We start from the raw sequence: 22,902 nt of genomic DNA, 5'->3' as shown, positions 1-22,902 counted from the left end.
TGCCTTCATGCTGAACATGACATTTTCCAGTGTATGAGAATAATAAATCTTGTTAAATGCAGCAGCAGTTATGTGGAAGACAGAGAAGGAGGCTTTACAGGCAGAGCTCTCAGAAACATCACCCATGTCTGTTGTGAAAATGTGCCTTGCTGAGCCTTTAAAGACATTCAGGTGTAGCTTAAAAATGCAAGGTATTTTTAATGGCAGGCCTGAGGGCACTGATGACTTCAAATGCAGTTCACTATTGCAAGCACTGTCCTAATTTCTGGCCTGGGATTTTATTATTTAGGAAAAGTTAAAAATAAATCTTGTTGGTGCTAGGACTCACTGAAGACATTTTCCTGTGTTTTGCTGTGGTTTTTGCTCACATCTTGCCTGTTTAATTTCTTGGATTTTCTACATTCTCCTTTCAAACAAAAAAGTTCACAGAGAATAAAAAACCGAGCAAAAATTAATGGCAAGTAAATAAGCTTGTTCAAACATGTATTGAAACTCTGGATGTGTTACTTTTTACCGGCAATCATTGCAATCCCAAAATAAATTTAAATACCCTGCCTGTTAGTCAGAGGCAGAATGTCTGTGTAACAAGTTATGTCTAATTAGAGTCACAGCTTTAATTCCTTACTAATTAACCATGTTTCCTATGCAAAATTGAGTTTTATGCATGCAAAACAGTATCAGTCAAGCCTGCCGTTGGGGTGATCAGGTCTTCCTTTGGATTGCCCAGTTGTGAGCAATTCCCAGTGTTGATCTTTTAAGTCAAGAACAACAGCCTTGTGGGGATGGAAAACAACTGCTCTCTACCATTCTGCCCCCACTCCTTGATCTTTTATGGCAGATATAGACAAGGCCTTCTTGGTTTGGTTTCTGTGGGAAAACCTTTTGTCCAGAAGGTGTGCCAGGAAGAGGGTGTCCCAAGGAGAGGGATCAGAGCTTTGGCTGTGTGTTGCTGTAGCCTTGGGACTGGATGGTACTTCAGTACAGTTTGGAAGGTGATGCAGGGTCCTTTCCCTTCGTCAGGTCTGTACTGAGCCATGAGAGACCGTGTCTGTCTTTGGTAGGGTCTGTGGTTGAAGCAAGGAGGCAGAGCTGCAGGGACAGCAGCTGTTCCTGCTGGCAGAGTCACTGTGCCAATGTGTGGATATAATTACACTGAAGCTTTGGCTCTGAACACCTCTAAAACCTTCTCCCTGTGTTTGGCCTCTGTGGGTAACCATTTGCTGAGATTAATGGCCAGGGTATGCTTGAGACAGGTTAGGTCACAGAATTCAGCTGGCACACAGAATGTCATGCCATGTGTGTTTGCAGTCCTTGCTGCTCTCTAAACCTCCATCCCAGCAATCCTGTGTGGGTGGCACCTTGTTTCATTTGAACCCAGTTCTGAGCCTTTGAATCCTGGAAGGGATGCTAACATCTGGATTTAGCCATGTTTATCTTCCAATTTCACAGTAAAACCTTCCTGGATACCACAAAATATAATACAGTCTGGGGGCTTTGTGCTCAGTAAAAGAGAGAATACAAAGATTAATCTGGGAGAATTATTTGTTTTAAAAATCTTCCTTTGCTGTGAAGCTAATCACCCTTAACCCACTGAGAGAGCTCTTCCATTTGGCTTCAGTGGGTCTTTGAGGTTGGTGTCTCTGCTGACTCCAGCTGGAATGTGTGAGCTTAAGTGTTTGTTTGTTCTGCATGGAGCCTGTGGTCAGATGGGCAGCAAGACCAGGGCAAGTTCTCTTCTGGGCAGCAGCAGTGGCTTTTTCCTCTCTCTATGGCTTTGTTTTTCCTTCTGCAAGGGGCAATGTTTGTGTGGTAGGAAATCCCATGCCATGACTGCCTCTTGTGTTTTGTTTCAGGCATCAGAGGGTGTTCCTGTGAGGTACTTTCAGAACCTGGAGGAACTGATAGAGTATTACAAGAAGGAGAACATGGGTCTGGTATGGCACCTCAAATATCCAGTGCCACGGGAAGAGGAGGAGGCTGCTGATGAACTGGAGGAGGACACTGGTAAGAAACCCATGATGTGACTTGGTGATGCAGACCCTTGACTCATACCTCTTGACTGGAGATAAGCAGTGCAGGCAGGAGATTAGAACATGTTGTGCCATAAAACAGAGCAGAGCATAGAGAGGCCTGAGCTGGCAAGGCCCTGCGGCAGTGAGCCCTCATGTCTTCTGTGGTACAGCACCTGGAGCATCAGTTTAGCTCACCTGAGGGAATACATGAGACCCTCTGTGGAAGTATACTGCATCTGGTGAGGGGGTGGTTAATCTGGTATCCTTATCTGGACTCCAACTGTTTATGGTCCAGCCATCTCCCAAACCTCTGCACCCTCTCCTTGTCCCGCATCTGTAGGGCCTCTCTCAAAAGAGAGATGCTCCCTCAAGTCTTGAAGCACATTTCTCTGCTGTGCCATGCACCTGCAGCTGATGAGGGGCATCTGAAACCCCTCAGCTGCTCTGCTCTAGGGGACATTTTTGACAGTCCAAAGCAGAGGGCATGGCTCTGGCAGTGGCAGACAGTCTAACTCCATGTACAGAGGCACGTGTATGATGAAGAGGTGTGATTGGCATTATCCCAACTATTTTATGTCAATGCCACTGTGGGTTCCTGGCACTCACTGGTCTCAGGTAATTTCTTGGATTTTTCCTGGATCACCCCTTGGGTATGTCATAGTTCTCCTAGAGGAAGGTCATGTCCACAGAGCCATCCTTCCTGTCCTGTGTGATGTCTGTCTGGAAATGATAAGCACTGCAATCAAACTTGTCTGAAGGACACAATCCCTGGGACAGACAGACAGGCCCTGTGAACTAGGGCAGACTCATGAGCCTGTGCAACCCAGAGTCTGTGTAACCCTTTGATGGAATCCACTGTATATCTAACAGGAGCTGGAAGATTTTGGTATGCAATTTTCTGGAAGAAATAGAACAAAATTTTGCAAAGCTGCTCAGTAAAGATGTTCCTGGCTTTTGGCCAGTTGTACTGAGTCTCCAGCTCCCAGAGCTGGGGAGAGAACTACAGCAAAAATAATACAGAGAGAGGCAAGCAGCAGGGAATGAAGTTGTATCCAAGACTAAGAGCCTTCAGATGAAGAGAGATTAGCACTGGGTCTGGGCTGCCCGTGTACAGAATTTAGGTTTTGTTAAGGCACTTTGTGCTATCATGGTGGAGCCATGTAGGGCCTACAGATGTCTGATCATCTTAGATGTGAAACTACAGAGGTGGGAGATAAGCACCCTGCAGATTAACCACCCATGGCTCAGTGCTGTGGCAGCTCTGAATCACAGCAGCGGCCCAGAAGCAGTGGGTCAGTCCTGGGGGTATTTTTGTAATGCAAATTCCACCATTAGGAAATAACCAAACAAAACTTCACAACTCAACCTGCTACAATACAACATGTGTAACAAACTGTTGGAGCAATTGGTATGGAAAGAAAGGTAACCATGGTTGGGATCAGTGGAGATGAACCCACTCTTCTCCCAGGAGAGGGAGATATGATGAGCAGCTGGAAAATCCTTTTTCCTTCCAACTCAATGTCCACAAGACAAGGCAGGATATTCAGCCCCTATGCACTGGGTCATGGGGCCTCTTTTCTCCATCTCTGCTTATTTTGCCATTCACTTCTTTCCATTAGCAGTTTCTGGTGCTCCTTCCATCACATCCCTCCATCCATTCTGCCTCAGTAGCAGATCCCCATGATAATGGGAATGACATGGGTGAGGTACACATGCTATGTTTTCTAAGCATTATATTCAATTTAACAAATTAACCTTCACAGCTGCTGTGCAAATGGGAGAGTCAAAACTGGCTGGGGTTCACTGCAGGCAGAGACAGAGGCAGAGGCATGTGCTGCCTGCACGTGAGGTTCAAGCCTGACCCTTCATCCCACTCACTGCCATCCCTGGAAACACAGCTGGGCCAGTGCTGAGCCCTGAGCTTCCCAGCTCTGACATCCCTCCACAGACCTGTTGGAAGAGATGGCTTCTGCAAAGACTGCCCCTGCAGAGTGGGCTCTGCCCTGCCTGGGGTGAGGGACAAGAGGTCCAATTTCTGGGCTGGAATGACTGTGCCTTTCCTTTCCTTCTTGCTAGACCTGGTACCCACACCTCCTGTCCTGCCCCCACGCAACATCCTCATGGCACTGCCGAGCAGTGAGACAAAGGACGTCTCTTCTCTCCCCGAAAACTCACGGGTGGCAGATGTGAATAAACTGTCCCTTTCTGAGACACTACTCCAGCGACTGCAGTACCAGGACACAAGCAGGTAAAGAAGGGCAAGTGACAGGGCTGTGAACCAGCCTTCAGCCCAGTTCTGTGCTTGCTGGGCCTCTCTGTTTGGAACAGCTGAGGATCTGTTTGATTCAGCAAGATTACTCCTCATTTGTACTACCAAATAAAGAACAGAATCAGATCAACAGTGCATTGACTGCTGTTTACAGTCCAGCTGTTGTCTAGAAAAAATACATTTCTGAATTATTAAAATCACCCATACACTTTCTCCACTGAGGTATAGTTTTCTAATATAAAGGATGAGTAATATCTGAGAAAACTTGGTTTATTAGCCATGTGTCTAAACAGTGGGAATTTGAGAAAAATAAGAAAGCTATTTGATATTTGGGAGTACAGAGAAGAGCTGGCTTTTGACCTGTCTGTTTACTTCACAGTGTCTCTGACGAGCATCTTAAACTCATCCAGGATTACCTGCGAGTTCACATCATCAGTGACTTTGAGATGGTGCAGACTGGCTCTTCCAATCTTCCTCAACTGAAGAAATTACTTACAGCTCTTTGCAAAGGACTCTTCAGGTAACTAGAAGCTGGTTTTCAGAATGTAATGCCATAACACCGTAGTCTAACAAAGATTCCATGTGCATGCATTGAGAACCCTCATTTCTGGAATAGGAAATTGCTTTGCTCTCAAAACCAGTATATTTAGATACCATGACCTGTGATTCTGATCCAAATATATGAAATCTATATAGAAGAGACAGCTCTGACAAGCAAGTTTTCTTCTGGGGGTTTCAGAGAGCAGAGTATTATATTTTAAGCTTTGTTTAGAAAAAAACAAAACAAAAAATGTACTAACCGATTAACTGCATAATTTGGTAATGCATAAATGACACCCACAGGATTGTCAAGCACAAGCCATTTATGGAAACAAGCACAAATTAGTGTATAACTAGATTTTAAACACTGATTTTCCTTCCCACTAATGCACTGTGAACTTGGAGTGATTCCACTGATGTTGGTGAAGGCCAGCTGAAATGAAAAAGGAGCCTAGACACTTGACTCTCCAAATTTTACCTTTCCTGTTTGGAGGCCTTCCATGTCACAAATAGAAAAACTCTGCTAGAACATGGCAGAGCTCCCTCCTTCTCTGGTGGAAGGATGTTATTTCCCCCCTGCTGATTGTAAGCAAAGGGACCAGCCCAAACTTGCGCAGACCTCTTGGAGCGCTCCGCAGCAGAGGGCACATATTTCCATACTTCTCTCCAAGGCTTGCCATACCCTTCTCTCTGGTGTATGCAGAGGTGAGGCTGGTTGTGCTGCTGGCCTGATCCTATTCTCCTAGAAGCCAGCTGCCACAGACAAGCCCTGTGAGGACTGAGGACAGATTGCTGCAAGAGCTGCCCTTCTGTGCCCTGCCTGAGCATTTTGCCTCTCTGCATGCATGGGAGGGGAGACCCAGGTGGCCAGCTAAGAATAAACGTGAACAGTGGAAGCTCAAATCAAATGAAATCACAAGTGAGAGTCTTGCGTTACTAAAATACCTCTGGTGCTGCTGTGGTAACCAGGTTTGGTTTCTCTCATTTCCAACTTCTTATTCTACTTAAGTTTATCTGGGTTTCACAACCCTATTCCTCATAAATGCATGTGGAGAAATGAAAGAAAGGAGATCCAGCAAGGCTATAATTCCCTTAACTGCCAGGATATCTTTAACATTTCTGGATTTTCTGTACTATTTATGGTGACTGGACATTGCAAAGTGACGTCCTAAAGCAGAGCTGGGTGAGTTCTGCTGCTGGTGGAAGCCTGCTGAATGTAGGGACATGTCTTGGTTTGAAAGACAGGTGTCTGCCAAGCAAGGCAGGAACCTCCCTTAGAATGGAAAATATGATCCCCTTTCCTCCAAATTATTTAACTTTGAAATTAAGGGGCTCTCAGGCAAAGATACAAGAAAGGGAATAACAGTTATTTACTAGAATATATATATATATGTTCTTACATATTCTTTTATACATATCTATATATAAAACAAGACAAGCTAAGGACAACAAACAAAACCAGAGACCCAGTCCCAGCCTTCCCTGTGCTGCCGGCGCGTTCCCCTCGGGCGCAGTTCAGGCACAGCCAGCAGGGGGCGCTGCTGGCTCCGGGCCGGGCGGTGGTTCCCCCGCGCCTGCAGGGGGCGCTGTGCCACGGGCTCGCCCCGCTCTGCCCGTGTGAGGGCGGCAGAGAGGGCACGGGGCTTCCCTCGCACCCGCGCAGGGGCGGCCGGGCCGGTGCCCTCAGGATGGGAAATGGCGGCGGCAGCGGGAACTGCGGGGCGGCGGCTGGAATGACAGGCAGCACGCCCGGGGTGGCAAACCAAGTGTAGGAAAAACACTTCAGGGAGAGGGCTGCGACCACCCCGGACACCATACAAAAAAATCAACCAAACAAAAAAAGGACCATCCTCAAGACAGGACACTGCACCACAAACCCAGCAAAGGACAAGGGCTTGCCCTCTGTCCCTCTGGTCACTTCACATGGCTATGGAAATGCACATCCTCATGCTGTTCTACCCCAATATTTTCTCCCCATACCGGCATTATTTTGGTTTGTTGGAGCTGCCTTCTGAGTTTTGCCATGACAGTCCAGAATTGCAGGCTGTGTCTCTTTCAGGTCTCACTGAGGAGCCTCTCCCCCTCTCTTCACATTGTCTCATGGATCTCTACCATCCAACCAAACTACTTGCTTACCTTCAGCTGGCTAATAATCAGATGCTTGAGTATCCTATTGTTTTACACTTAATCTCTGAGGTTGTCTAGGGTTTAAGATTACTTCAATCAAGAAAATTAATCCACAAACACCAGAGGTTTATGTCCAATTAAGGAGACAGAGGAGTCCTGTTACTTTATTTAAATTAAGGGAGTGGCCACGGATCATTCCCCTAGGGTCTCTCAAATTGTTAGAGGATGCAGCCTCCTTTTTATCCTAATTTTCCTCTCTCTTTCTCCATTGGCTGAGGTACTTGAGAGGTACAGAGTTCCTGAATCGCTTAATACACGCCTCCTTCTAATATATACTCCCCCTTTTTCTTTTCCTTGTGTCAATCAGTGGAATTCCTATGGAATTCCTGGTTCCTCCTATTGCTTCCTTCATCTCTCAGTATCTACCTTTATCAGCAGACTCACAGTTTGTTTGTAAAGACAAATCCCTTTCATCAATCAGTGGAATTCTTCCTATTGTTTCTTTTATCTCTCAGTATCTAGTTTCATTTATCAGCAGAACCACAGTTTGTTTGTAAAGACAAATCCCTTTCATTCCTTTCACTTCCCTTATGTAACTTCTGAACTCAGATTTTGTCAGTGGCATTCCCTAAATTTAGGTTTTATTTCCCTGAGCTTCCTTTAGCTGTGCAGGGAATTCCAGCTGAAAGTACAGGTTATTCCTAGGCTGCTTCTTGGTGTCTTCTTTTAATGTTCAACTCCATTGTTTTCACACTATTTGAGAATAGGTTAAAAAACAAAACAAAAACCCCAGAGCTGTTAATCAGCCCAGCAGATCTCTTGCAGTGGAGCTGAAGCTCCTCTGAATTGCCAGGCAGTGCTGAGGGTTATGAGTGTGCACAGACTCGTTGTGGCTGGGCTGGCCCAGCTGCTGGGGAGCCACACAGACGTGCTGTGAGTGTGAGGGTTTTATGATCTGTGTTCTGGCTTCCCCTCACCTTGCAGAGCTCAGCGGTGCCATCTCTCAGGGTCAGGCTCAGACACGCTGCAGTCACAGTGAGAAAGGAGCATCCAGTGCCCTTTGCTCCTCAGCCAGTGCTGAGACCCCAGGCTGTGGGTGGGTGGTGACTGCCAAGGTCAGCAAAGAAGAGGGGACAGCACTGGAGCTGCTCAGTGGTCAGGAGAAGGAAAGAGCTTATAGTGAGCAGTGGGGCTGAGAGAGGAACTGTTTGTGAACAGTCTGTGCCCTTGGCAGTTCAGGTACTGGCCATGGGCAGGATGCACATCTGGCCAAGAAACTCAAGCGCAGCAGACCAGAGTGCAAAGGTTGTAAGCTATTCCCTCACCCATTATCCCTGATTAATTTAGCAAGGCCTGGACTTCAGTGTTCATCAGAGACTGGGAAAGCTGGTTTTAACTCTGCTGCTACTGCTACCACTACCTTTTAGGACTGGCAGTGGCCAAGGGGTCAGGACAGCCATGGTACATCTCCTTATTAGAGCCTGGGGGACCAGGAACCCTGGGGAGAGGCTACTCCCTCTGGCAGATCTTATACTGGAAATATACAAACAAAACCAAGACCTGTAAGGCTGATGGGTACTTTTGTGAGGCATTCCATGGTAAAGAAGTTGCCATACAAGAGTTTCCTTGGCCAGGGGAATCCTTCAGCCGCTGGAAAGCGGACTCAGAGAGAGAGGGGACTACCCATGCAAGGGGATGTGTTCAACTTCCAGTGAAAAACACCAATGGTGTTCTATTCAATCTGCTACTGTCTGAAGCCATCATTTGGTCATCAGTTGCTGCTCTGCACATTCTTGTTTATTCTCCCTCAACAGATCATTTGCACACAGAGTTTTTAAGGCAGTTTTTCACGCAGTTGTGATACCAGCACTTGTGCAACTGCATGTGGACACACAGGCTTCTGACACTTCAATGAAGATCACTAAAGGTATTTATACTGTCAAGAGAGGAAAACAAAAGAAGTTACAAATGTAAATAAAACCACCCTGTGGTTTTAGTGGGCTTGAACGCCCACAGGAGCTGTTCCTCCTCCTCACACACAGCCTACATGCTGCACTGTGAACAGAGGGCAGTTTTCCCATGAGAAATTACTCCTGAGTTGCTTCAAACAGCTGCTGCTATGTTTTCAAGAGATGGCCTGCACATCACAGTAAATATCCTTTCACTCTTAAACTAAACTTCTCCCAGTGTTCCTGCAACTGCTTGCAGCCTCGTGGGGTCTGACTCCATGGCTGCAGAAATCAATGGGACTCTTCAGCTTGGGGCCAGAGCTGTTTGCAGTGACACGGGCCCTAGGTGATCCAGAGCTGAATAGTGGCATTGGAAGAATAAAATTAGCAGAACCAGCTTCCTGCATGTGCCTTGTACTCCTGTGTGTCCCACAGCAAGTCTTTTCGACTGAAATGTCAAACATGAATGTTTAATTTAGGCAATTAGTCATCCTTGGTTCAACATCTAGAGAAATATCTTCAGGCAGGCATGCTTTTGCTTTGGAGCACTTTTCCTAACAAAGATGGAATAAAATCCAGTCTATTCAGACTTAGGAAAGTGAGGGAAATCATTAATATCCACAGTTGACTAGACACAGTGCAAGTATCCTAGTGCTGCTCACCACCATCACCTTCCTTTTGACCTGTGCTCCCTGGCTGCTTTTGCCAGGATCAGTCTTGTCATTATCCGTATGCAGCTTCTGTGCCAAAGTCACACAGCAATTTCAACAAATGAGCATCCTGTGGAATCTCATTGGGAAGCACTGGAGGAATGGCATTATTACCTGTAAATGGTTCTGCTCAGGGGATCAAGGGCTGCTTCTTCTACCCCCTTGCTGTGCCTGGCCCCTTTTTGTCATGTAAGATGAAATACGTGAATTAGTTTTCTTCTCATACGGAGTCCCCAGCACTGTCCTCAACAGCCTCAGCAGCTGCACAGGCCCTGTACAGAACCGAGCTACTCCCACAGAGCATTCAGAGGCACCAGACTGTGCTGGGCTCTGAGGCATTTGAGTGCACTTGGATCTACGAGTTGGCATGGTTGGGTTGATGCTGCTTGTACACCATATCTTCAGGTTTTGCTCAGACTGGGATACCTTTCTGGGGAGATTTAGGAAGTTAGAACCTCCAAAGCAAAACCCAAGGAGCAGCCAGTACGGCCTTGTTCCAGCTTTGCAAGGTGAAGTCAGCTGTGTGACTCACACTGCCCTATTGACCACATCACCAGGCAGCTGGGATTTGCTGCCATCACGCATCCCACAGCTCAGGGGACACATGGCGAGGGCAGGCCCCGTGTGGACATGTGTCCAATGTGAACGTGTGCCTGTCATCTTGTCTGTGTGGCTTAGTCCAAGTGTGAACAGAGCCAGGGAACTGGCCAGAGAACAGCCTTAGACCTGTGCCATGTCTGTGTTCCCAGTGAGGCCTCAAGGACTCTCCCATCTCTGGAGTCCATCCAGAAGGTGTTTGAGCAGCAGCTGCATCCTGGTGCCCACCAGCGCTCCCAGGTAAGGGGGCTGGGAGGTGGGAAGAGCAGGACAGGTGTGTGGGTGGCTGTCAGTGGGGGCTCTGGTGTGCAGCCATGGCCAGTGGGGTGCAGGTGGGCACACGCCCACTTCTATTCTCTTTAGCCTCATTCTGTTGCAGTGCAGAGGGCACACAGTGAGTTCTATCTCACAGTGTCACTTATCCCATAGTCCTCTCCACCTGCTCCCCCTTCCTGTCCTAGAGGAAAGTGCCACCAACTGCCTGAGGACTCCTACCTCTCCATCCTCCCTCAGAATGTGGGCTGGCACTACGCATTTCTTTTTCCATAACTTTACTCCAGGATGTTTCACTGCCACATCCTTCATTTTCCCAAGCCCATTTAAGTCCCCATGACTTTCCTCTCCCTGACAGAAAACCAAAAGTGTAGGACTTTTAAATGCTGAGCCCCAGGCTTGGTCATGTGAGCTTGCCCCCAGCAGCAAACTGACTCCCATGCATGACCAGCTGCCTTGACCTTATGGAACAGGTTTGCAGATTTGTCCTTCCAGCCTCCCACACTTCTGCATATTCCATGCTCTTGTGGTGCCCACTGCAGATCAGAGTGGCAAAGGTACAAGTGCTGCTCCTTGGCCTGTGTGAGGTGTTCCCGGGCTTGCATTCCAGGCTGTGCTCTGTGGGCTTGGTAATAACCCATATCCCTCTCTCTTTTTGTTCCTGTGCTGTGGTTTCAGATGCTTGGTGAAGCAAGTCCAGTCAATATTGTATTGAAACTCAACCAGCTGATTTCTTTGCTGTCTTCTATTGAAGAAAAGGTAGAGTTTTCAAGCTATTTTATATCATATTCTTGTACTCCTTTGCCTCTAGTTTGTTTCATATTCACCCTCAGTACAGTGCTCTGCCACAGTAAGATTTCTTTGTTCTGATTTCATTACTCTCAGTGTAGTACAGAATCACCAAATGCAATAAATTGCACATAATTATTTTACAGGTGAAAACACTGTTGATTGAAGGTCCTGATTCAACACACCGGCGCTCTCTTATCCCCCCTGTCACTTTTGAGGTAAATTTACTCCTTTAACAATGCTGATCATAAGGTGGAAGGACAGTAATGCAGATTTATGTCAGTATCTCAGCTCCTGGGAAGTTTGCTGTGCTGCCACAGAGATAACAGCTATTCCTGGGTGCTGTTTGGCACCATGAAAATGCCTAAGAGATGTCTGGTGAGACTGGCATAATGATATGTGCCAGGAATCAAAGGAAGTGCTGCATTTGTAATACATGTGACTGAAGTGTAGAAGGTCCCTCATGGAAAACCTCTCTGTATTCCACTAGGTGAAAACTGACTCCCTAGGAATTTTCTCAAAAATGCAACTCAAAGTGGATGTGGAAATGGGAAAACTGATTATCAAGAGATCTAAGGATGGTCCAGAAGACAAGTTTTATACCCACAAGAAAAGTAAGATGTCAGCTTGGTGTCAGCCTAATGTCACAGACGCTGAATGAGGCTCTGGGAATTCTGCTAGGTCCTGGGTGATGCATGAGCTCCAGTCAGCAAGACACAGATATCTCTGTACTGAGATAATCAGCTTTCACTGATTGTTTTAGATCCAATCTCCAGGTTTAAATGAAGACACTGGAATCAGCACTGCAAGGGAGCAGGTTTTGGTAGAAGCTTCCCCATAGAGCTAGTTGCAATAGAACCATTTTGTTCTGAAAAGCAATGCCACTTGAAAAAACCCCCAACATTCTGCGGGAACATGCTGACTTCTGTGATGATTTTTGACGGTAAAAAGCCAGACATTCAGTTTCAGTAACATTTTTCAGTGAATTTCCCTTGATTTTTTGGTACGTAAATCGGCATCTCTCATCATGAGCAACACCAGTTTGGTCTGTGATTGCCTGATTCAAACAACTTCCTTTTTTTCTGTTTTCTTTCTGAACAGGCAGCTCACTGAAGTTGAGACAAAGACATTTGTGAGAGAGTAGATTATACCCTTGGGCTCTTTCCTGCTAGAAAATCAACCTGTTGCTGGCAGTAATTGAAAATATGAGCTTTCATGCATGGCTTTCTCCACCTGGTGTTCATAATAATTAGCTGCTATTCTAGATGGGAGGAATCACCTTTACCACCAAATGAGGTTCTACATCCTCTTTCACAGATGGGGAAAGAACACATGTAGGCTGGCTCAGGATACAGGGGGATTGCCTGCACAAAGTTGGGGCTTCATTTCACATTGCCAGTCTTGGGATGGAAAACAGTTCCAAGCAAAAGAGTCTTGAGGGGCCTCTTCAATTGGAGTCCAAATCTGTTCCTATTGGGAACAGAATTAAGCAACTTTAAAATGCAAGGCAAACTGCACAGGCAGAAAAGACCATGGACATCCCAAGCCTTTGAGCAGAGTTCTGTTCATTTTGGTGGGACCCTTATTTCAGTGACTGCAGCTCATAACACCCAGCCTGTATTCAGTCTTGCAGCTCATCAAGTCCCAGAAGGTTCCAAACAAGCTGGTTATTGTTCTGGAAACAGAAAAAGAAAAAACACAGCGGAAGGAATATATTTTTTCTGATTCCAAGGTATGTACATGGTGTCTGTTTCCTGCCAGCCTGGAACAGGTACCTGGGTGGGAGTGGAACATGGGGCATTCCTTAGTAGAAAGTGGAACTGTTGAAGGACAGTAGCTGCCTTTGTAAAAAAAAAAATAATATTTCTCCTTTGTTCTGGAAACATCCAGAAAATGAGCATGTATACTGTCCAAAGGGACATACTGGACACCTAAGTGCTGTCACTGAGGAAGGAGGATAGAGCAAGCACTGAAGAGAACAAGGAGTCAGGATGGCTACTGTGAAAAGTTTCTTATAGAAATGACAGAAGAAAAGATTTTTTTCTGACCAGATGAGCATTTGTTAGAGCAATGCACAAGCTAAATGCCTAAAAAAGCACCACAGGAAAGGCAGCCTCTTGGAAGGTTTCAGGATAGTGCAGAGCCCTTCAATGTGTGGGGAATTTCCTGGTTCAGCAGGTTTTTCAAGAGGTCATGTCGGAGGAGTTAAGTATCTCATTAATTTTCTCTGCTCTTCCCTGTCCAGAAGAGAGAAGGGTTCTGCCAGCTTTTGCAGCAGATGAAGAATAAACACTCAGAGCAACCAGAGCCTGATATGATCACCATCTTCATTGGCACCTGGAATATGGGTATGGGCTCCCTTCTGCCATGGGCACTCTTCCAGACACTAAAGCCTAAAGGTGTGCTCAGCTGGCACGATGAGCTCCAGACTCTCTGTGTTGGGTTCTGAAGGATTGCTCAAGGGACAGGGAATTATGGCTGGCACAAAGCAGGTGGAGCAATGCACATCATTGTCCACCGTGCAGAAAGGACAGGAGCAATTCCACAAACTATGTAGGCACACAGTTTGTGATAATTAGGAGTGGGGCTGTGGCTGAGCCTCATCCCCAGTGGGCACAGCTGTGAGCAGCAGGTGAGCAGCACTGACAGCAATGAGCCATGGAGTGCCCAGGGGCACTGACCAACCTCCAAAGGGAGCAGAGGGCACACAGGTGCAGGGCATCAACATGAGGGGTATAAAAGGTTGGGCTAAAGAACAGGAAGGACAAACACTTGCAGCCTTCTGAAGTGATATGATGTTATTCTGTCAGGGTTGAAGATTTCTGAGATTGTACGGCAAGGCTATGTGTATCATGGCCGTCTCAACTGCTGCATGTGCTGTGATCTATGCTGTGACAAAACTGCACATCAGCTGCTCTCATTTGACTAGGGACATTTCATGTCCAGCCTGGGAAGACAGCTGAGTGTCTGTGGTACTTAGTGGAGGGGACAAGGTGTGGTTGAGGACAGTGGAATATAGGTTATTTTTCTCCTTTTTGAGACAGTAGCCTTGTTCAGCTCCTGTGAGCTGAGCTGTCTGTGTTTGGCCATCCTTAAGGAATAAGGTCAAGGCAGTGGTAGGCCAGGAGGAGTACAGCTCCTTGCCTTTACTCCTGGCTAGCCTTGGCCTTGGAAAACTCATTAACAAGAGGAAGGTGTTCAGAGCAGAATCACTTCTTTCTCAGTGACTCAGGTGGGGATAACATCATTGTCATCTTAGAATTGCGTGCCCTGGCTGATACAAAGGTGATATGAAACCCATCATTTGTGTCCCCATGTGTTATCTTCATCCTGATTTTGACATGCTCTGACTTCCTTTGGTGTTTGATGTGTTAACAAAAGGTGCAGCTCCAGCCCCAAAGAAGATCACCTCCTGGTTCCTCTCCAAGGGGCAGGGGAGGACCCGTGATGACACTGCTGACTACATTCCTCATGACATCTATGTGATTGGCACCCAGGAGGATCCCCAGGGGGAGAAGGAATGGCTGGAGACCCTAAGGCAATCTCTGCAGGAGATCACCAGTATCAGCTTCAAAGTGGTGAGGGGTTATTCCAATTATTGCGTGGAACTCAGGAAATGAGGGTGTACATGTTGAACAAATAAAAGAGATGGGAACAAGTAGGATTTTGCCTGTACCTCCTCCCTATCTCTCACTTTATTTTCATTGCATTTGGGTGAAGGAGAATGAACTGAATATGTCTGTGGGCTCCACAAGATGCCCCCCCGGAGCTGGCTAGATGGACCTGTTACTGTGGACAGTGCCCTCCCCTGGCCATAGTAGGGACCCTGCCAGTCTAGGAGCAAGGGGAGATGCTGAGCGCTCAAGTTGAGTGCTGGTGTTATTTTGACTTTCAAAAAGGAGGAAACTGTTAAACTTCCTGAGCCAATTGTAGCCTAGATCTCGTCCTAGGCTATTGCACTTTCAAAGTAGGATGTAACAGTACACAGGCAGAGAAGAGAAACTTGAACCTTATTAAAACCAGCTTTGGACATTCCTGGGTTTCAGTGATGTCAAGAAACAAATCTAAGCATATCTGGAAAGCTAACTCTCAGGGTGATTGGGAAACTATTTTGTGCAAGTAAAATAATCCAAAGATTAACTAGAAAAAAGGACTAGAATATAGCAAGGTTCCAGCATTGATTAAAATGACTGAAGACACATCCTGAGCATGGGAAGAAAATTTCTGTAGAAGTGCTATCGAAGGAGTCAGGAGGGCTGCAGCCATAGTGCAGCTTGGCAAGTAGTTGCAGAAATATAACCTCTACCCTTCCCATTCCTGCAGATAGCCATCCATACCCTCTGGAACATCAGGATCGTTGTCCTGGCCAAGCCAGAACACGAGAACCGCATCAGCCACATCTGCACAGCCAATGTGAAGACAGGCATCGCGAACACGCTGGGTGAGGCACGGGCAGGGCCTGCCAGGCAGCTGCAATCTGCTCAGCCCACAGGGAACAGCTCTTCTGCTACAACACTCCTTGGGCAACCTTTATGTGACACTCCTAAAGTTATATCCCACTAGCACTGGTTGTATTTTACCCTGTAAGAGAGGAAATCTATTTGTGTGTATACTTAGCATAAACACACACACACACAGAGATATAAATATTTATATTCCCAGCAAACACTTTTGACTGGCTATTGGATTGCTCTTTCTTGGGTTATATAATGAAGTTGCACTTCTCTCCCTTCAACTAATTTTTTTAGCACCCTTAAAAATTTGTTCCCACAATCTGTGCTGTATGCACTAATTTTTTCTGTGTTAAGACAATTTCTCGTCTCTATCCTCCACTTTACTTCACATGTGCTAGGTGCTTTATTGTCTTTGCTAGACTCAGCCTGGAGGTGGATTAACTTTTTGTCATTTTTGGATTCCCTTTTGCCAGGTAATAAAGGAGCAGTGGGGGTGTCATTCATGTTTAATGGAACCTCCTTTGGGTTTGTTAACAGCCATTTGACTTCAGGAAGTGAAAAGAAACACAGGTAAGATACACCCTCCCCTCTCAAAAATGGCTGTTGAGCCAGGGTCAAATTCTCTGGGCCATGTTTGGAAGGAGGACCCACCAGACAGGCACAAACATGTCTTCCTGACCATAAAAAAAACCTGTTTAACATCTCCTGGGAGGGCATTTAAACAGGGGACTTCTGCTATGTGGCCATAGCACATGGGTGCAGGGGAAATGAATGGCAAAATTGTTTCAGAACCAAGTGTAAAAGTCTCACAAAACATTTGCGTGACCTGTCCTGAAAACCCACTGCATGAGGAAACCAGTTCCATGATCTACAGTGTATTGGAGAAATGTGGGAAGGCTTTCCCATCCCAAAATAATGTGCTGAAGGGGACTGTCTTCCTTCTCACTGTAGGCAGTACTGTGAGCCCTAGGACACAGCTGAGAAAGATCCTTCAGGAATACCAGGAGGGAGGTGTAGAACAGGAATATCCCCACCATGACTAATTCTCTATACCCAGCTGTGAAATAAGTGTTTGTGGATTAAGCAGGTTCTGGTCAGCTCAGGCCTGGAAGGCAAAGATCCTTACACCACTGGGAAATCAGTGCCCACACTGGGAGGAGCTGGAGCAGTTGGAAGGAGTGGTTTTGAAAGTGAAGAGGACTTGAAATGAAGATTTTGGCCTTGCCATCTTTCCCAGTCCAGGAAACAGATGGTGTGAGATTTCTGCACAGGATCTTTGCAACTGATGAAATAGAAAAACTTCTATTGAAGGGTTCCTCAGAAGGGTTCCTGGAAAAGCTGCCAAAATCTAGTTATGCGTTTGCTGCTGAAATCTGAAGGAAACAATCTAATGCTAGGTTTCTAGGACATGTAGCTCAGAAAAGCACAGCCCCAGAAGGCAGCAGAAGTGGCTTCAGGAGCACACTCCCTGGGCCTGTTTGCTGGGGTGGCAGGTTCTGAGTTTCTGATCTGTTCCTCTGTAGCAGCTCCCTCCTGGAAAAGCTGCAGCCTCTGCCATCCCAGGCATTTGGAAATTGCATGGCAATTTAGGATGTCAGGCAGATGTTTTCTTGTCTTGACAGACGCAACCAGAACTACACGAACATCCTGCGCTTCCTGACACTGGGAGATAAGAAACTGAGTCCATTTAACATCACTCATCGCTTTACTCATCTTTTCTGGCTGGGAGACTTGAACTACCGTGTGGAACAGCCCCCGACGGTGCGGGATGCTGCAGGAAGCCCTGCAGGGACAGCACACTCTGTTGCTATAGGAGTGCTCTCTTCTTCCAGTCTAGGGCAACCTGACAAAAAAGAGGGGAGACAGAAGGGATCCCCAGGGCGTGAGTGTGGCCCCAGTTGAAGGAGAGGAAGGAAATCCCCTTTGCCCTCTCCAAGGATTAATGGACCCAGGAATGCCATCTGGCACACTTTGCTGCTACAGGCAGCCTTGGTTCCCCAAACCTCCCGACTTTCCTTCCCACTGTGAATAAGCATCTGTCCCTGAATGGTTCAATCCAGAGATTGCCTTTCTGCTCTGGTTGGTGAGCTTGGAATGGCTCAGAGGCCCTCAGGAACAGGCAAGCCCTCATAAATACTGGATAGGTTTCAGTATGTGGGAGAAAACACTAAGCTTGGTGTCGATGCGCATGTGGTTGTGAGTGTGTGTCCTTGTGTGGGGGATGTGTGGGCATTTCAATACCTGTTTTGATAGACAAATGTTCAGCCACACAAAAAAGGCTGGGGCTTTTCAGTGAAGGGAAGGACAGGGAAGTGGCAGGGGCTATAGCTCTGTCAAACAGTGCAGGAGCACTCACCAGTTAACCTGTGAAGGGAGTATTTATAAGAGGTTTTGCATCATCTGCAGCTCTGCTTTTTCCCTGTTGGCAGGAAGCAGAGAATATTATCCAGAAGATCAGGCAGCAGCAGTATCCGGAGCTGCTGGCTTTTGACCAGCTTCTCCTCGAGAGAAGAGACCAAAAGGTGTTCCTGCAGTTCGGTGAGACCCTGTATTGGCTGGCAGGTTCCTCTGCTACATCCACCAGCTTTCTCTGCCAGCCCCAGCATGGGGCAGGGTGTACAGGGCAGTGGCTGTCTTGCCCAGGTGTGGGTTCCCAATGGCCAAGCTGTAACCAAGCTCTTTCCCTGTTTTAGAGGAAGAAGAGATTACTTTTGCTCCAACCTACCGCTTTGAGAGAGGCACCCGGGAGAAGTATGTTTACACCAAGCAAAAAGCTACAGGGGTAGGTTAAAACTGATTTCCCTTCAGAGGTATGTGACAGAGCTGTGACAGCAACTCCTGCAGAAGAAAGTGACCTAAACCAGTCTCTGTGTTTTCTGCCCTTGTGTTTTGAAAGGAGTCAATATAAACAAAAAGACTTGACACAAATATATGGTGCTTGGGTGAATGAATTTCCTGATCTTTTGTGAACTGGCCCTTTCCATTCTTCTTGACATTACTTCTTCTTTGGTTTGCAGATGAAGTACAACTTGCCATCCTGGTGTGATCGAGTGCTCTGGAAATCCTACCCCATGGTGCACGTTGTGTGTCAGTCCTATGGTGGGTGGAGAACAGACTGTCGATAGCAAGGCAACCAGTCTGAAACGGAAATGATTCAGAACAGAGTCTGTAGGATCTCCCTGCACTGCCAGGCACTCAGCATAGAGGGACCTGATGTTAAATGAGGCAGAGGGGAGCCAAAATCTCTCTGCCTGTAACCTTACAGAGCTGGGAATTCATTCTGTTATTCTTTTATATGCAGAACACCACCTGGACAGTTGCAGCTGTCCAACTTTAGACCATGCTGTAGGATCATTTTACACCAGTTATTTCTTGGCAGCAACCACCACTTTTCCTGTGCAGTCACTACCAGGAACTCCTGACAGTGAGTGCCAGCAGAACAGACCCTGTGTGCACAGTCCAGTCTGCAGAGACTGGAGCTGCAAACACATCTCTTGTACCAAATCATATTCAAGAACTGTGTGGTACCAGGAGCCTGTTCCCTTTCCTGCTGAGAAGCATCACCAAAGTGCAGTTCAGGGAAGAGAAAAAGCCCACAAAACCTGTTTAATAAAAGACTCAAATACCAGTTCCTGAAATGTCATCAACTATTTGTAGGACTGAGCATCTGAGTATGCTGTTCATGGTTTCCTATGTGGAGATTGGGAGCAGGGCTGTGAAAGTCTCTCAGGGACAAGGCAGGCTGATCTGATGCTGAGATCAGAGCCCATGATGCTGAGGTGTGGGGTTGAATAGGCCTCTCTGGAATGACTGGGTCTGCTGGAACTCTGTGTGTGTTTAGATACAATCAGGCCTTGGTCACCCACTGTTAACTTTGGGCCAGGAGCAAACTGTGTAGCACTGAAGCAGCACCAGTGTATTCTTGTGTGATTTCCTGCCATATTAGAGCTATACTTAGCTGTGCATGTTGCAGAGGTAACCAGGAAGCTTTTTGTACAGGAGGAATGTAACACTGACAGTCATCTACAAAACAGTACAGTAAAATGGTGTCCATTAACCAAATCTTTCTGTATTCTGACAGAAGAGTTACGTTCATATGTACTGACAGGAATTTATGTAGAGAAACACATTTGACTGGAGACAGTTACCAGAGAGACTGTTACGTTTTCTGGAAAATTACTGAATGATATTTCTTTGGCAGTGATCTCCCTGGAGCAGGGCAGTAATCATCCTCCCTTTCTCCTGGCAGGCTGCACCACTGACATCATGACAAGTGACCACAGTCCTGTGTTTGCCACCTTTGAAGTGGGAGTCACCTCACAGTTTGTTTCCAAGAACGGTCAGTCAGGTTGGGTGCATGTGTGCCATCTTTGCCTTGGATACAGAATGCAGTGCTTTGTATATGATTAGAGAAAAAGCTGATTCTTTAGAAGTCCACTCAAAAATTCTCTCTCTATTTCCTGCTGAAAGTGACATTCTTTTCCGTTCCTCTTTCCTAGACTCCAAATACACAGATTCCCAAGGGGAGATAGAGTTCCTGCACTGCTACGCTACTCTGAAGACCAAGTCCCAGACCAAGTTCTACATTGAGTTTCATTCTAGCTGCTTAGAAAGTATGGGTTTGCCCATCTTTATTGCTTCTGTCAAAGTTTTCTGCATGTTTGGATTAGTTTTCCTTTGTCTTGTTTTGATCTGAAAAACAGCTATGTGGATCATTTGTTCCACTGCATAAAAAGGGATGTCCTAAAGATTTGCTGTAGTTTGCAATGCATTCTATACTATCAGCAATACAGTCCAAACCCCATAGCCAAGGTAGTTGTAATCCATGCTTAGACATGTAGCCTTCCAACAGTTTTTCCACCTTGTTTGTCAGTCTGATAATTCCTTTCTTGATGGGAAACATATATATCTTGCTTATCACACAGAAAATACCTACATAGTAAAGACATGATTGATTAAATTTCTATTTGTGCCTGCTACAAATGATCAGGTGATTTCAAAATGAAGCATCTGCATTATCCTAGCAAAAATAATTTGAAATAATTGAATTAACCTGGTTTAACAAAAAATAAGTCAGAGGATCAGCTAAAAGGGAAATGAATGCTAGTGATGTGACTTTGTAAGTGGGACTGTGTACCCCGCAGCACCGCAGGTTTCACTGCCTGTGCCCATGCTGTGGGGCTGAGTCTCAGCTGTTTATGTAACACAAGCCTACGTGCCCTTGCTGTGGGTTTTTTAAAGCAATCTCCCATCACAGAACTGCTCTTGTAAGTGGGACAGCAAGCCTTTGGTGGATGCTTCATCACATTATCGCATGTCAGAGCGCTGTGTCAAAGACAGTTCCATAAAAGATTATTTTTTGGCTGTATCAAAATTTGCATAAATTTCTATGGAAACAGTGTATTACAAATCTTAAATTAGAATTTCAAAAGTATGCTATCTTGAGTGGCGTAGGAAGAGCTGTCATGTTCCTATCCTCCGGTCCATGTATGCACTGATCTCCTCAGTGCCAAGTTTAACTGCAAAATGAAACCATTTAACAATGCTCTAGCAAAACCACTTGCAAATTTACTGTGTAAAAATTCACCCAAAGCTCAGACTTTAAGCTGCTTAATACTTTTAAAATTTGCGTCCAAGTAGGAAAATAATTGTAGGCTTTTTGGAGACATAGTGAAGAGGATTTGTAGCCCAGTTCTTGCTGTCTCTCTCTTGGTAAACTCCTTTCTTGTCCCTTTGCAGGCTTTGTAAAGAGCCAGGAAGGAGAAAATGAGGATGGAAATGAAGGGGAGCTTGTGGTAAAGTTTGTCGAGGCACTTCCAAAGGTAAACTGGGACAATACCTCCATATTTGTATGGAAGAGAAGCTTCCACTTTCATCCCTTAAGAAATGTTAGGTCTTTTACTTTCATAAATACTACTTTCAGGAACATTGTTGTGGTCTTGTTTACACTTAAAGGAACTGTAAGAATGCAGGATGGGCTTAGGCTAAACAGAGTATGTTGTAAGCAGGAAAGGACTTTCATATGTCAGTGTACTTACGTATCTATGAAGAATTTTGCTGATGCGATTATGCCATTCAGGACCATGACTTTTTTTCTCACCTTTTTAGAGAACATAATGTTGGTTTGAGCAGGCCCTTTTTTTTTTTTTAGTGTTAGATGGAAAAGAAAACATCTTAAAAAGTAACTCTGTCCTGGAGTTTCTTTACCTGGTCAGATAAAACTTGGTATATTTTAGAAAAGTTGATTAAGTATTTTTTACCTGTGTTAAAAAGAACATCAGTGTTCAGAAGTCATATTCTGAGTGTCAGTGTCAGACACAAGTTCTGTCCTTGAGATCAGAGCTGTCCTTCATGCATGGTGGGAGTTGAAAGAACTACAGGAGCTCCTGGATTTGGAGCAAAGGTGCATATCAATACCTTTCTAAATAGTCCAGAAATGCTGACTTTGAAAAGAGTGCCTTACACTGAGAAACTGGGGAAAGGTTCTACGATAAGTGATTGCAACAACAGCCAGCCAGATTTTTGGGAACAGACTGTAATCAGAGTCCAGATGCCTTCCTCCTCAGGTGATTTTCAGTCCTGTACTACAGGAGAAAACTGCAGCTCATGCCATGAGTGTCAGATTTGCAGCATTCCATTTGCTGTGCTGGGACTCAGAGTGCAGCCTTCTATCACAGAAATCCAGATATTATCAGAGGCTGATTCTGGAGGTGATGTGATACCCTCATGGGTTTATCCAGCAGGGCTTTCCTCATTTGGGACTGAGTTCTAGGGAGAAGTGTACTCCTGTCAACCATGTGTTGTATTGACCCACCTTAACATGTCTTTGCAGCTGACTCCAATTATTTCAGACCCAGAATACCTACTGGATCAACATATCCTGATCAGCATTAAGTCGTCAGACAGTGATGAATCTTATGGTAAGTGCTCAGCTGTAAAGTTCTGGATGAGTCAAAATCTACTTAGATTCTTCCAAGCTACTGAAAGAGTGGGAGAGAAGTAACTCCTATAGACTGAACAGCTATGATTTAGAACTCAACATACACAGAAATATATATTCACTGTGGGCAATGTTTTGTGAAGTAATTATGATTAAAGGAATATGAACTCAAAGCAACAACCTGTGTGAGCTTTACCAGCTCTGAAAGAGCAGTGTTTTAAAAAGAAAGTCCTTTACAGGGA

General features: G+C 45.8%; 1 protein-coding gene across 7 annotated transcripts in view; it reads left to right on the top strand.

The window, feature by feature from the left end:
• INPP5D (inositol polyphosphate-5-phosphatase D) overlaps nucleotides 1-22,902 on the top strand; it is a 90,878-nt gene that overhangs the window by 59,905 nt on the left and 8,071 nt on the right. For all 7 annotated transcript variants that reach the window (XR_010346380.1, XM_064386122.1, XM_064386123.1 and 4 more), the window contains 20 exons: nucleotides 1,854-2,004; nucleotides 4,089-4,260; nucleotides 4,661-4,801; nucleotides 10,357-10,444; nucleotides 11,156-11,236; nucleotides 11,413-11,484; nucleotides 11,757-11,880; nucleotides 12,892-12,998; nucleotides 13,512-13,614; nucleotides 14,648-14,844; nucleotides 15,590-15,707; nucleotides 16,194-16,290; nucleotides 17,343-17,481; nucleotides 18,150-18,258; nucleotides 18,414-18,502; nucleotides 18,738-18,819; nucleotides 19,970-20,059; nucleotides 20,220-20,333; nucleotides 21,460-21,542; nucleotides 22,553-22,640. Coding sequence is in view for 6 of the 7 variants with exons in the window: in XM_064386119.1 (XP_064242189.1) it covers nucleotides 1,854-2,004; nucleotides 4,089-4,260; nucleotides 4,661-4,801; nucleotides 10,357-10,444; nucleotides 11,156-11,236; nucleotides 11,413-11,484; nucleotides 11,757-11,880; nucleotides 12,892-12,998; nucleotides 13,512-13,614; nucleotides 14,648-14,844; nucleotides 15,590-15,707; nucleotides 16,194-16,290; nucleotides 17,343-17,481; nucleotides 18,150-18,258; nucleotides 18,414-18,502; nucleotides 18,738-18,819; nucleotides 19,970-20,059; nucleotides 20,220-20,333; nucleotides 21,460-21,542; nucleotides 22,553-22,640 (2,245 nt within the window). In the remaining variant the exon portion in view is untranslated. The remainder of the gene's footprint in view (nucleotides 1-1,853; nucleotides 2,005-4,088; nucleotides 4,261-4,660; nucleotides 4,802-10,356; nucleotides 10,445-11,155; nucleotides 11,237-11,412; nucleotides 11,485-11,756; nucleotides 11,881-12,891; nucleotides 12,999-13,511; nucleotides 13,615-14,647; nucleotides 14,845-15,589; nucleotides 15,708-16,193; nucleotides 16,291-17,342; nucleotides 17,482-18,149; nucleotides 18,259-18,413; nucleotides 18,503-18,737; nucleotides 18,820-19,969; nucleotides 20,060-20,219; nucleotides 20,334-21,459; nucleotides 21,543-22,552; nucleotides 22,641-22,902) is intronic.

Source organism: Passer domesticus, chromosome 11 (assembly GCF_036417665.1).
Source record: "Passer domesticus isolate bPasDom1 chromosome 11, bPasDom1.hap1, whole genome shotgun sequence".
Taxonomy (NCBI): Eukaryota; Metazoa; Chordata; class Aves; order Passeriformes; family Passeridae; genus Passer; species Passer domesticus.
The sequence above is the reverse complement of the archived record's forward strand: the minus strand, read 5'-3'. Positions and strand labels throughout refer to the sequence as shown.